This window comes from Anomaloglossus baeobatrachus, chromosome 6, assembly GCF_048569485.1.
Source record: "Anomaloglossus baeobatrachus isolate aAnoBae1 chromosome 6, aAnoBae1.hap1, whole genome shotgun sequence".
NCBI classification, from domain to species: Eukaryota; Metazoa; Chordata; class Amphibia; order Anura; family Aromobatidae; genus Anomaloglossus; species Anomaloglossus baeobatrachus.
In genome coordinates, this window is record NC_134358.1 from 348,372,934 (window position 1) to 348,386,101 (window position 13,168).

At 44.1% G+C, this 13,168-nt stretch overlaps 1 protein-coding gene across 12 annotated transcripts in view; it reads left to right on the plus strand.

Annotated features, from left to right (window-relative positions):
* The window catches only part of RECK (reversion inducing cysteine rich protein with kazal motifs), a 1,668,523-nt gene that overhangs the window by 128,659 nt on the left and 1,526,696 nt on the right, over positions 1 to 13,168 (plus strand). For all 12 annotated transcript variants that reach the window (XR_012724346.1, XR_012724347.1, XM_075314993.1 and 9 more), the window contains exon 5: positions 12,473 to 12,558. Coding sequence is in view for 10 of the 12 variants with exons in the window: in XM_075314993.1 (XP_075171108.1) it covers positions 12,473 to 12,558 (86 nt within the window). In the remaining 2 variants the exon portion in view is untranslated. The remainder of the gene's footprint in view (positions 1 to 12,472; positions 12,559 to 13,168) is intronic.

Genomic DNA, 13,168 nt, shown 5'->3' on the forward strand with positions numbered 1-13,168 from the left:
ATATTATTGCCCGCATTCACTTCTATAAAACAACGGAGGCCTTCCTGCTGGGATTATAAAAGAAACCTTCCTTGCAAGACAGATTTGCTCGCCTTTCGGTGTTCCCAGATCTCTCAGCTGGCACGCTTGCGAGGAGGAGAGAATTCACCCCTTTTACAAAGATTCTACGAGATAAAGGCATTATATATCGTTGGGGTTTCCCTATCAAGCTCATTGTCAGTAAACATGGTAATACTCGGGTTTGCTTCTCTACTGCGCAACTTGGGAAAGTGTTTGAGGACTGGGATATTCCACCTCCTCCGCCATCTACCATGGATAAAGATTCACCCCAAAACAGGAGAATTTACCCTGAATGGTTTAAACCTTGAAGTTCCCATAACTTTCGCCTTTTGAGGTTGTGATCTCCATTTTTCTGGACTTTTTCTGTTTCTGCAAAGGGTGCTGGCTGCTAAATTTTGTGGCCGCATCCAGCCCACCTGCAGTTCCTGCCCCACGAGCGTCTTTTTTACGCTCTTACTGTTCTGACTGCTTGTCAGTCCTTGTGTAGCGCCGTCATGTTGTGTGAGGAGCAACCTGTTTCTCAGTTTTTCTTTAATTGTTATGTCATGTTATTTGTTTATAGGTCTTGTCTTTTTATACCTTTTCTTTCTTCCGGGTTACTACTCCAAATGAAGCAGATTCTCGGCTATCACAGTCACTTTTGGCCTTACATACCATGGGTTTAAAGGTATTGTCTCTAAATGTAAAGGGATTAAATTCTCTGAATAAAAGGTCATGGGTCTGGAAGGAGGCAAGGAAGGCGAGTCGTGATGTTTTGTGCATTCAAGAATCACATTTATTAGCCCAGGATATTGGTAGAATGAAAAATCTTAATTATCCTCATCAGTGTTTTGCCAATAATGTCCACAAAAGGGTGAGTGTGGGAATCCTCATTAAAAGCAATGTAGCCTTTCAGCTTGAGAGGGTGGTGGGGGATATTGAGGGGAGATATGTCATTTTGATCTGTCTTCTAAGCAATGTACAATTCACAATTGCGTCAGTGTACGCCCCCAATGTGGGCCAATTAAAATTCATACGTAAATTTTTGGAGACTTAGGGGAGTGGCAAAGGGTTCCTCGGTGATATGCGGAGACTTTAATGTCCCTATGTATAAATCTCTAGATTGTTCCCACCAAGCCACGGCCAGAAAGGAGATGGGCCACCTGATCCGTGAGTTTCGTTTTCATGATATATGGCGATATGCTCATGCAGGAGATAGACTATTCTTTTTACTCCCTAAGGTTTAATACCTATTCTAGAATAGATTATATCTTAGTAGATGATTCGTTACTGTTGGATTGTGAAGAGATCAACATCGGCCCCATTACGTGGTGAGACCCAAGCGCCCGTTATGTTAACAATTTCAAACGAGGGTCCTACCCTGTCTCCTTCCAAATGGACACTGAATGATCATATCCTCACTATCCAATATACCAGCGATGAAATCGCTCGGCAATTAACAGAATTTTTTTGCCATTAATGATAATCAAATGGTCTCGGATGAAACTCCTTGGGTGGCCCATAAGGCCTTTGCTAGAGGTGTTCTCATCAAAATTGCAGCAATGGAGAAAAGGAACAGGTTAAAAGCATTCAATGATATTTTGTCTAAACTCCAACTCCTGGAAAGGGCAAACAAGGCCCACCCCTCTGACATTTTCCTTGACTCCATTAGAGGTCTGAGAGATCAGCTGAGATCATTTATGCTGTATTCCTATGACAAAAAAAAAAATAAAGCTTAAATCCAAATTCTATAGCTTGGGTGATAGAGCCGGTAGGGTTCTAGCAAGTCGTGTGAAGAAAAGGGAGGCTCGGATGGCCATTCCCTTTTTGATTAAGCAAGACTGGTCCAAAGTTTTAAACCCTACTCATATAGCTAGTGAGTTTAAAGAATACTATTCCCAACTATATAATCTCAAATCACATCCTAAAACACACCAGCCCACAAAGGGTGAAATTTCTTCTTTCCTTGCTAAACTAAATTTGCACAAACTTTCCCCCACGGCTCTGGCTGCTCTTAATGCCCCCCTTACTGAGGAGGAAGTAATTCGGGTTAACAACTCCTCTAAGAGACTTTCTGGCCCCGGACCAGATGGTTTTTCGAATTCTTACTACCGCCAGTTTGCGCATTTTGGCTCCATTTTCGGTTAGAACGTTCACCCCATAGAGGGACTCATCTGATATCCAATCTGAAAGCTTGGCTGCGTCAATCACTACTATTCCTAAACCGGGGAAGCCTCCAACCTCTCCTGGTAACTTCAGACCTATATCTCTCTCTTGAATTGTGATGTGAAGTTATACTCAAAAGCCTGGGCTAATAGACTCCTCTCGGTTTTGCCAGCCTTGGTCTCCCCTGACCAAGTGGGATTTGTCCCAGGGAGGCAGGCTAGAGATGGCACTAGAAGAGTGATTGATTTGATGGATTTTCTTGAGTCCAGTGGTACCCCCCATGTATTCCTGTCTCTAGATGCGGAAAAAGCGTTTGACAGGGTACACTGGGGCTATGTGGACACCGTTTTGGACACATTTAGTTTCTCTGGTAATATAAAGAATGCTATTATGCATGGCTGTTGAGTCGGCAAGCCAAACCTTCGACTTCGACTCCTCAATTTCCCTCCTCCACGACTCCGACTCCTACATATATTGTTTATAGTTAAGTGAAAAATTTATTGCAGTACATGAACATGTGTATGTGAACATCAGACATTTAATATTTTTTATGCTACAATAATCAAGATATGTGGATAGAACATAATATATATTTATTGGAATACAACTTTAGAACACAAACTGTAATAAATTGTAAATGTAATACACTATGTAATATACAGTAGATTACATTTATATCTTGTGTGTATGTATGTATATATACAGTGCCTACAAGTAGTATTCAACCCCCTGCAGATTTAGCAGGTTTACACATTCGGAATTAACTTGGCATTGTGACATTTGGACTGTAGATCAGCCTGGAAGTGTGAAATGCACTGCAGCAAAAAAGAATGTTATTTCTTTTTTTATTTATTTTTTAAATTGTGAAAAGTTTATTCAGAGGGTCATTTATTATTCAACCCCTCAAACCACCAGAATTCTGTTTGGTTCCCCTAAAGTATTAAGAAGTATTTCAGGCACAAAGAACAATGAGCTTCACATGTTTGGATTAATTATCTCTTTTTCCAGCCTTTTCTGACTAATTAAGACCCTCCCCAAACTTGTGAACAGCACTCATACTTGGTCAACATGGGAAAGACAAAGGAGCATTCCAAGGCCATCAGAGACAAGATCGTGGAGGGTCACAAGGCTGGCAAGGGGTACAAAACCCTTTCCAAGGAGTTGGGCCTACCTGTCTCCACTGTTGGGAGCATCATCCGGAAGTGGAAGGCTTATGGAACTACTGTTACCCTTCCACGGCCTGGACAGCCTTTGAAAGTTTCCACCCGTGCCGAGGCCAGGCTTGTCCGAAGAGTCAAGGCTAACCCAAGTACAACAAGGAAGGAGCTCCGGGAAGATCTCATGGCAGTGGGGACATTGGTTTCAGTCAATACCATAAGTAACGTACTCCACCGCAATGGTCTCCGTTCCAGACGAGCCCGTAAGGTACCTTTACTTTCAAAGCGTCATGTCAAGGCTCATCTAAAGTTTGCTCATGATCACTTGGAGGACTCAGACAGACTGGTTCAAGGTTCTCTGGTCTGATGAGACCAAGATCGAGATCTTTGGTGTCAACCACACACGTGACGTTTGGAGACTGGATGGCACTACATACGACCCCAAGAATACCATCCCTACAGTCAAGCATGGTGGTGGCAGCATCATGCTGTGGGGCTGTTTCTCAGCCAAGGGGCCTGGCCATCTGGTCCGCATCCATGGGAAGATGGATAGCACGGCCTACCTTGAGATTTTGGCCAAGAACCTCCGCTCCTCCATCAAGGATCTTAAGATGGGTCGTCATTTCATCTTCCAACAAGACAACGACCCAAAGCACACAACCAAGAAAACCAAGGCCTGGTTCAAGAGGGAAAAAATCAAGGTGTTGCAGTGGCCTAGTCAGTCTCCTGACCTTAACCCAATTGAAAACGTGTGGAAGGAGCTCAAGATTAAAGTCCACATGAGACACCCAAAGAACCTAGATAACTTGAAGAAGATCTGCATGGAGGAGTGGGCCAAGATAACTCCAGAGACCTGTGCCGGCCTGATCAGGTCTTATAAAAGACAATTATCAGCTGTAATTGCAAACAAGGGTTATTCCACAAAATATTAAACCTAGGGGTTGAATAATAATTGACCCACACTTTTATGTTGAAAATTTATTAAAATTTAACTGAGCAACATAACTTGTTGGTTTGTAAGATTTATGCATCTATTAATAAATCCTGCTCTTGTTTGAAGTTTGCAGGCTCTAACTTATTTGCATCTTATCAAACCTGCTAAATCTGCAGGGGGTTGAATACTACTTATAGGCACTGTAAATATATACCGTATTTTTCGCTTTATAAGACGCACCTGATTATAAGACGCATCCCCAAATTTGGTGAAGGAAAAGAGAATTTTTTTTTTTAAATGTTAAACGGGGTCCATCTTATAATGCCAGTGTCCATCTAACAAATCATATAGGGTATATGTCCCTCATAGCCCCCAATCCTAAAATTAGCCCCCTTAATCTGGATATGGCCCCCTTATATTGAATATAGCCCCCTCGTGATGGCACACGTTCCCCTGTGCTGCCTATGGCCCCCTATGGATTGCATACGTTCCCCTGTGCTGCCTATGGCCCCCTATGGATTGCATACGTTCCCCTGTGCTGCCTATGGCCCCCTATGGATTGCATACGTTCCCCTGTGCTGCCTATGGCCCCCTATGGATTGCATACGTTCCCCTGTGCTGCCTATGGCCCCCTATGGATTGCATACGTTCCACTGTGCTGCCTATGGCCCCCTATGGATTGCATACGTTCCCCTGTGCTGCCTATGGCCCCCTATGGATTGCATACGTTCCCCTGTGCTGCCTATGGCCCCCTATGGATTGCATACGTTCCACTGTGCTGCCTATGGCCCCCTATGGATTGCATACGTTCCCCTGTGCTGCCTATGGCCCCCTATGGATTGCATACGTTCCCCTGTGCTGCCTATGGCCCCCTATGGATTGCACACGTTCCCCTGTGTTAGATATCGCCCCCATGGTGCTGCCCATGGCCCCTATAGATCGCACAAGTCCCCCTGTGTTGGATATCGCCCCCATGGTGCTGCCCATAGCCCCTATAGATCACACAAGTCCCCCTGTGTTAGATATCGCCCCCATGCTGCTGCCCATAGTAAAATAAAGCACTCTTTCCTTACCTCCTCCAGCGCTGATCTCCCTCCTGTTTCCCTCCGTGCTTCTCTTCCTCCACTTCCTGGTTCTTGGTACCGGTCATGTGATCGGTACAGCAGAGTGAGATCATCAATCCGTGCCTGATCACAGTGGAAGCAGGGACACCGGGGAGAAACGCTGGAGGGGGTAAGTAAAGCTTTTTTATTTTAGAATGAGCAGCAGCATGGGGGCCATATCTAACACAGGGGGGGCATGTGCGATCACAGGGGGGCGCAGGGACATATAATATGCACCGCTCCCCCAGCCCCGTCACTGAGGTGCAGTTTCAGCACCACGGAGATGGACAGTGGCTGTGCATATTTATGAGCGGGAGCAGGAGATCTAACACCCCTGCCCGCAGCGTTCACTGCGCACCAGAGCTGCCCCCACCTCCCTTGGACCCTGCAGTGTATATATATGTATGTATGTATGTATGTATGTATGTATGTATGTATGTATGTATGTATGTATGTATGTATGTATATATATGTATGTATATATATATATATATATATATATATTATTATACTCCCCCCCCGGATATTCGGCTTATAAGACGCACCCCCTACTTTCCCCCATAATTTGGGGGAACAAAAGTGCGTCTTATAAAGCGAAAAATACGGTATATATATTTCATATTGTATTACATATTTACAATTTATTAGTTTTTTGTGTTCTAAATTTGTATTCCAATAAATATATTTAATGATCTAAATATCATCTTAACTATTGTATCATAAAAAGGATTAAATGTCTGATGTTCACATTGTAATACAATAAATTTTTCACTTAAATGAAAGCAATATATGTGGGAGTCTGAGTCGGTGCAAGGGAAATTGAAGAGTCGGAGTCGCAGATTTGGTCTAATGACTTCACAGCCCTGCTTACTAGATACAGGGCTAAGAGTGAGGCATCAAGACCCACCCCCTAAACTAAGGCGATGACTCAGACTGTGAGTCTCAGACCGGGTTCAACTTATAAAAAATACAATCAAGTCACTTGCATAATTACCTTCTCTCCTCAGCTGGGATTCTCAAAAGAATGCTGTGTAGTCATGGAAATGCCCACTTCAACCACCATGTGAGACCACATGTGCATTAATTTCAATATACTTATATGCATGCGTTATTAGCAACTACCTCCATGTAGGTCGCCATGTTTTTCCGAATACCCCATATACGTCACTCCCACAATACTGTGCACCAGCCAACTTCCATCGCCACATCCAGACGGTCAAGGTCGGTGATACACAGGCTCAGGGACTTCGAGACTCTGGATCTTCCATCACCCTGGTCAGCCCAGATATTCCCACAGAACATCATTTACCTGGCCGCCAAGTGACCATTTCTCTTGCTGGGGGCCAACGCTCGAACATGCCTCTGGCACGAGTGCAGTTGGACTGGAGAACTGACCAAGGAGAGGTTGAAGTGGGGCTCATGGACGGCCTCCCCACCCATGTTATTTTGGGAAATTACCTAGGACAAGGACTATCCAGCCAGTTTGTCACCGCCATCATCCGCAGCCTAGCCAATCACCATCCTGGTGTAGGTCGTTCTACCAAACCATCCGAGGAGAACCCTCTTCCTCACTCTTCAGCCTCCTCATCAAAACCTATGAATGTGAGTACATCCAACCCAACTGTGGCCATTGAATGGGGGGAGATAGATCGTAAGAAATTCAGGGAAGCCCAACTGACAGACCCCACCCTAAAGCTTATCCGTTGTTCGGCCGCCCAACCTTGGGGAGGAAATCAAGGGGAGGTATATAGATGGGAAAAAGGCCTTTTATCGGGAAAAGCCTGCATCCTGCCCAGAAAAACCCTGGACCCGTGTAAATCAGCTTGTGGTATCCCAACAATACCGACTCCAACTATTGCGGTTAGCTCATGATGTTCCTGCGGCTGGGCACATGGGGGCCAAAAAGACCTGTTGCACAGTTTTTTTTTTTCTGGCCAAAGGTCATTCAAGAGGTGCAAAAATACAGAGCCTCTTGCCCAGTGTGTCAACGTATGGGGGGAGCCCCATGTCGTGCCCCACTCCAACCCATGCCCTTGATAGAACTGTTCCAGAGAGTTGCCATTGATGTAGTAGGCCCCTTAGCCATCCCCAGCCGCAGTGGAAAAAGATTCATCCTCACCCTTGTAGACTTTGCCACCCGCTACCCAGAAGCCGTTGCATTATCCTCCCATAGATGCAGAGCACGTGGCTCAAGCCCTACTGGAGATCTTTAGCCGGGAAGGGTTTCCACAGGAAGTTTTGACTGACCAGGGGGCACAGTTCTAGAGTGAACTGATTCAGACCCTGTGTGAGAAACATGGAGTCCGCCCCATGTGCACCACCCCCTACCATCCTGAAACAATTGGATTGTGTGAGCGCTTCAATGGAACGCTTAAGCAGCTCATTAGCCGTTATGTTGAGTCCAAGGGGGGGGACACAGTAAGAAAAAAGGAGCTGCTGCAGGTTTTTCTCCCAAAGAGGTGCCGCAGGATTCCACTGGGTTTCCCCCCTTTCGAATTGCTGTACAGCTAAAAGGTACGAGGGCCCCTAGAGCTAGTACGAGAGAGTTGGGAGGACACCTTCCTCACAGAAGAGGTTCCCATTCATGACTATGTTCAAAAGTTTAGGGAAAGGATGAGGCACCTCATGGCATTAGCTCACAGGAATTTAGACGTGGCTCAGGAAAGGCAAAAACAATGTTACGACAGTACTGCCTGACCCCGAGAATTTGCCTGTGGACAGAAGGTCCTAGTACTAGTACCGGTATGGAAAAACAAGCTGCAAACCATGTGGGGTGGGTCCATTCACCATTACCAAGAAATGTGACAATAATGACTACACTGTGGCCCTGGATCGAGCAGGTGTTTGTGAGCGTACCTTCCACATCAACAGGCTAAAAGGCTATGAGGAATGAGAGGTCACCAATTTAGCAGTTTATTGTCCAGAGTTAAATGACCCAGAGTTGGACCAGATCCCAGATCTATTAATGGACTCCAAAAGGGAAATGGGGGTAAAAGATGTATCACTGGGGGAACAGCTTTGTCCCTCACAGAAGCAACAGATATCAGACATTCTTGGGACATATGAATCCCTGTTTACGAGTCAGCCTGGTAGAACCCCCCTGGTCCAACATCATGTCAACACAGGGGTAGCCACTCTGCTAAGACAACCCGCCCACCGGGTGACCCCTCCTGTGCTGGCAATGATGAAGGCCGAGGTGGATGACATGTTAAATATGGGAGTCATAGTTCCCTCCCATAGCCCATGGGCTGCCAGTGTTGTGTTGGTGCCAAGAAAGGATACGCGTACTCGTTTCTGTGGGGACTATAGACGGCTCAATGAGGTCACGATTACAGAGGTCTACCCCATGCCCCTGGTGGATGAACTACTAGATAAGTTAAGTGGATCTCGGTTTATATCTACCCCCATTTAAGCAAGGGATACTGGCAGATCCCACTCACAAAAGAGGCTCGAGAAATTGGCCTTCATTATCTTTTTTGGCCTATTTGAGTTGACCAGCATGCCTTTTAGGAGGAAGAACACCCCGGCTACCTTCTAGAGGATGGTAGACCATTTACTGGAGGGATATCAGGGGTATGCCCAGGCCTATTTGGATGACATCGCTATCTTCAGCGACACTTCGGAAGAGCATCTTCAGCACGTGTTCCATGTGCTGCAAAGGGTAGCCAAAGCCCAGCTTAGCATTTCCAAAATTCCCAAATTTGGCTCAAAGATGAACCAAAGATGAACCTGTAAAATTGGATCAATGGTCAAAATAGACCAGTATTTTTACATCACCTCTGTCATCCTGCTCCAATGTGAATGATACTGTGTGATCATTCTAACAGTATTTTCAGATATTTTAATTTTACCTCCAAACAAAAGGTCAACCCGTGAGCCATTCCTTGCCCTGTTATAGGTTCTCTTAATTTAACGGTTACTATAACCACAAGCTTTAAATCATGTTCAATTCACGGGCCCTCAATTCAAAATCTGACTCTGATTAACATTTACGCCAAATGCGTAAAAATTTTCCTACCGGAATGGCTCACTCAAAATGAGCAGGGTGAGCAGATGTGGCGTGGAGTACAGAATTTACCGAGGTGGATTTCCGGTATAAATCTGTTTGTAGTAATCCATTGTCGTCACGTGTTACAAACACGTCAAGGGATTCCAGGGATTCCTCATGGAACTTGTAAGTTAGATGTAGAGTAATATCATTCTTGTTCAAACTCTGGAAAAAATAAATCTAATTCCTTAACACTCCCCTGCCAGATAAAAAAATGTCATCGATGTACCGCGTCCAAGACGGGACACGATCCATCGATGACACAGAATCTGACAGGAGGAAGTCCCTCTCCCACAGCCCCAGGAATAAATTGGCATATGAGGGCGCAAATGCCGCCCCCATTGCAGTACCCTGGAGCTGTAGGTGGAGGGACCCCACAAAAAAGAAAAAAATGTGGGTCAGAGCGAACTCTTAAGTCCATGATGAAGCCCCTTTCCTTCCCAGACATTCCGAATAATTCAAATGACCCAAAATCTCATAAAACATTAAATTCTTTATTATTTTATTTAGACAAACACACAAGAAAAATATTAAAAAGATGGATAATGATATAAAAATATCCTGGGTTCAACAAGTGTTAATTTTTCTTTTTTTTAAATATTGTACATGATAAATTCACAGGTTCATCACACAATTTTTTTGAACAAATTTTTTGTACATATGTTTTTGTGAAGTTGGTCTCTTGCAAAAGTATTCAACCCCTAATCCGCCCGCATCAAGGTCAACTATAATTTATAATTTGTGATCTATAGGAAAGTGCTAGTGCATTAGCATACAGCTAAAAAAGAATAAACAATTTGAGAGACCAAAGATACATGAGATGAATGAGGGGTTGAATAGTTTTGTTTAGGGGTGGAAATAATCTGCTTATTCCAATGAATCTATGCAGAGTTATTGTCTCTAAGGCGAGCCATAAAAACTGCATCAGAAAAAAATTCTCTATTAACACGTTGTCACATGAATTGCTGTAAACAAATGCCCAATATACCTATGTATCTACTATATGTTAAGAGTTAACAGAGCAACGTGCAATCTGCCATATGATTAACAGGAATAATATCACATCAGCATATTACCAGGCAGGCCACATAACATCATGAACACTGATGTGTTTAGAGCAATACTTCTCAAGCAGGTATATTAAGGGTTAACAGAGCAAGATTTAATCTTGTTGCAGGAGTTAGATTACACCAGTGTGTTACTAGACAAGCCGCATAACATTAAGCCATAGACACTGGTGTGATCAAAGCAATACTTATCAAGCAGGTACAAGGATCAAATCAACATTGTGTCAAACAGGTCATACAGAGCAGTGATGAACCAAAGCATAAATATAAGTCTTACATAAGCAACCCAAGATCCCCCTTAACGATCGTTTCATCTCTTCGGAACTTTCCTATGACTCACTGGTGACAATGAGTTACAGTGAGTCACTGGTAACAATCTCTCTCCCTCAATTGTTTATTCGCCTCCTTCTCATAGTGTATAGAGCCAAACCACAATATTTCCACCCTTGTCGGCCAGCTTTCTTACGATGTCATCCAATTTCTTGATCCGGTTTATACAGTTTCTCTCCTTATTAGTTAAATTATCTCTATAGATGTTCCTTGGGAACTTAGAAAATTCCTCAGACACCAACTGCACAAACAGGTCAACATTTGGACAGACCGACAAAGGGGGGCATTTCTTAGATTTGATACGTAATTGTGGAGGTAGTGCACTTTAAGTGCACCCAGTGCACTTGAAGCATGTTCCACAGATTGTTCCTCTAGAATTTGTAGAGCTGTCTGTTCGGCCCCTGTTAGAAATGCCTTCTATAATTCCTCGTAGTGGAACTACTTCTTCATTATAAGTGCACGGGCAAAAATATGTAGGTCCTTCACTGCTATGAAAAGGTTGAAACGTGAGCTGGGAGAAAAGGTGAGCCCCCGGGAGAAAACATTAACATCCATACCAGAAAAGTTATGGTTGGACAGGGTAATTACCTTAGGGATTCCAGCTAGTTTACCCACTGCTGGAGGCTTCGTACTGTTATTCCCAGCCTGTTTAAGTTCACCCTTTCTTTTAGTTCCCAGTCGCGTAGTCATGTGGGAGAGAGATTGATCAGAGGTTTCACCTGAAGATGGAAGAGACGAGACCGACACTGAACTACTACGGGAATCCGTGGCGCACGTCTTCGCCATTTGTACACTCTTAGTTGCTGATAGTCCGTCATATCACGTATATTTTTCTTGGAATGTGTTTCCCTGATCTGTTGTTCTCACTCCTCAGAATCATTCACCATCAACAGGTCAAAAGATGCAATTTCCTCATCAGAGGATATCACCTTCAGTTTAAGATAAGCTGCGTCCAATTCTTTCTCAATTTCCTCCAGCAGCTTTGTATTAAGACCCACTAATAATTCCATAAATTTCAAGGAGCTGGTGGAACAGATTTTTTCCCATCTCTTAATAAAGGTGGTATTTTCTACAGGGAAGGAAGGGAAGACTTGTATCCTATGTCCTCGAGGGACCATCTGCTTCTGTATATATCCCTCGAGGAACACTTAGTTCCACCAGACTTTCGTTCGTCTATGCAAAAGACGTTTAACATTATTTTGTAGGTCAATAATTCCCCTCTGCTCACTACTAATACCTGCTGGTGATTCACCATCAAAGTCCTTGCTGCATTTGAGCTTCCAGGATATATCCCGGGTTTTATAATCCATGGTCAGGGTGGAAAAAAAATCTTGTGACTGTGTCTGTTTTTTCATGTTATTGTCACAAATAGTAGTAAAATTTATACAGTTTTTGTGAATTGCCGTTGTACAGATTTTTCTTTCTTTTTGCATTGTCTTTGTTTTGAGTTATTTAGAGGACACACCAAATTTACACTGTTATATAAGTTGGACACTGACTATTTTACATTGTATCAAAGTGTGATATCTTCAGTGTTGTCGCATGAAGATATAATAAAATATTTGTGAGGGGTGTACTCACTTTTGTGATATACTGTATTCATTGATTTTCACTATTTCCCTTAACAGGTGCCTCTAAAAAGTCAGATGGTTGGGTTGGCCTTGGATGCTGTGAACTCGCAATTGCAGCAGAGTGCCGACGAACCTGCAAACAGGTTAGAAACCTTTTACTTTTCTCAGTTTTATCAACAAGGTTTTCAGTCAGTAAGAAATAAAACACACAGTTGTACTGTATTACATGGGGGGTTGATTACAGCAAAACTAATAACAGCTCTAACATCTCATGAGGTCCTCCGGGCAGATGACAAAGCCACAGATGGACTGGCAGCACAATCTAAGAGGGACACAAAAATTAAAGCACAAGCAGTGGTGTTCACAGCACACCACTGAGAACCGGACCTCTTTCGTTAACGTCACAGGGAGTCCTAGGGAACCCTGACATTGTGAATAAGGGCAGGTCTGTATTTGGCCTTCGTGCTTCCCTAGACACTTTAAAGCGGGCTATACACACTACGATATCGCTATCAATTTCTAGCGATATCGAGCGTGTAAGGAACCGCCCCCCATCGCCCATGCGATATCGTGTGATCGCTGCCGCTGCGAACATTATCGCTACGGCAGCGTCACACGCACTTACCTGGTCAGCAGTGTCGCTGTGACTGCCGAACAATCCCTCCCTCAAGGGGGAGGGACGTTCAGCGTCACCGCGACGTCACTAAGCGGCCGGCCAATCAAAGCGGAGAGACGGAGTTGAGCGTGATGTAA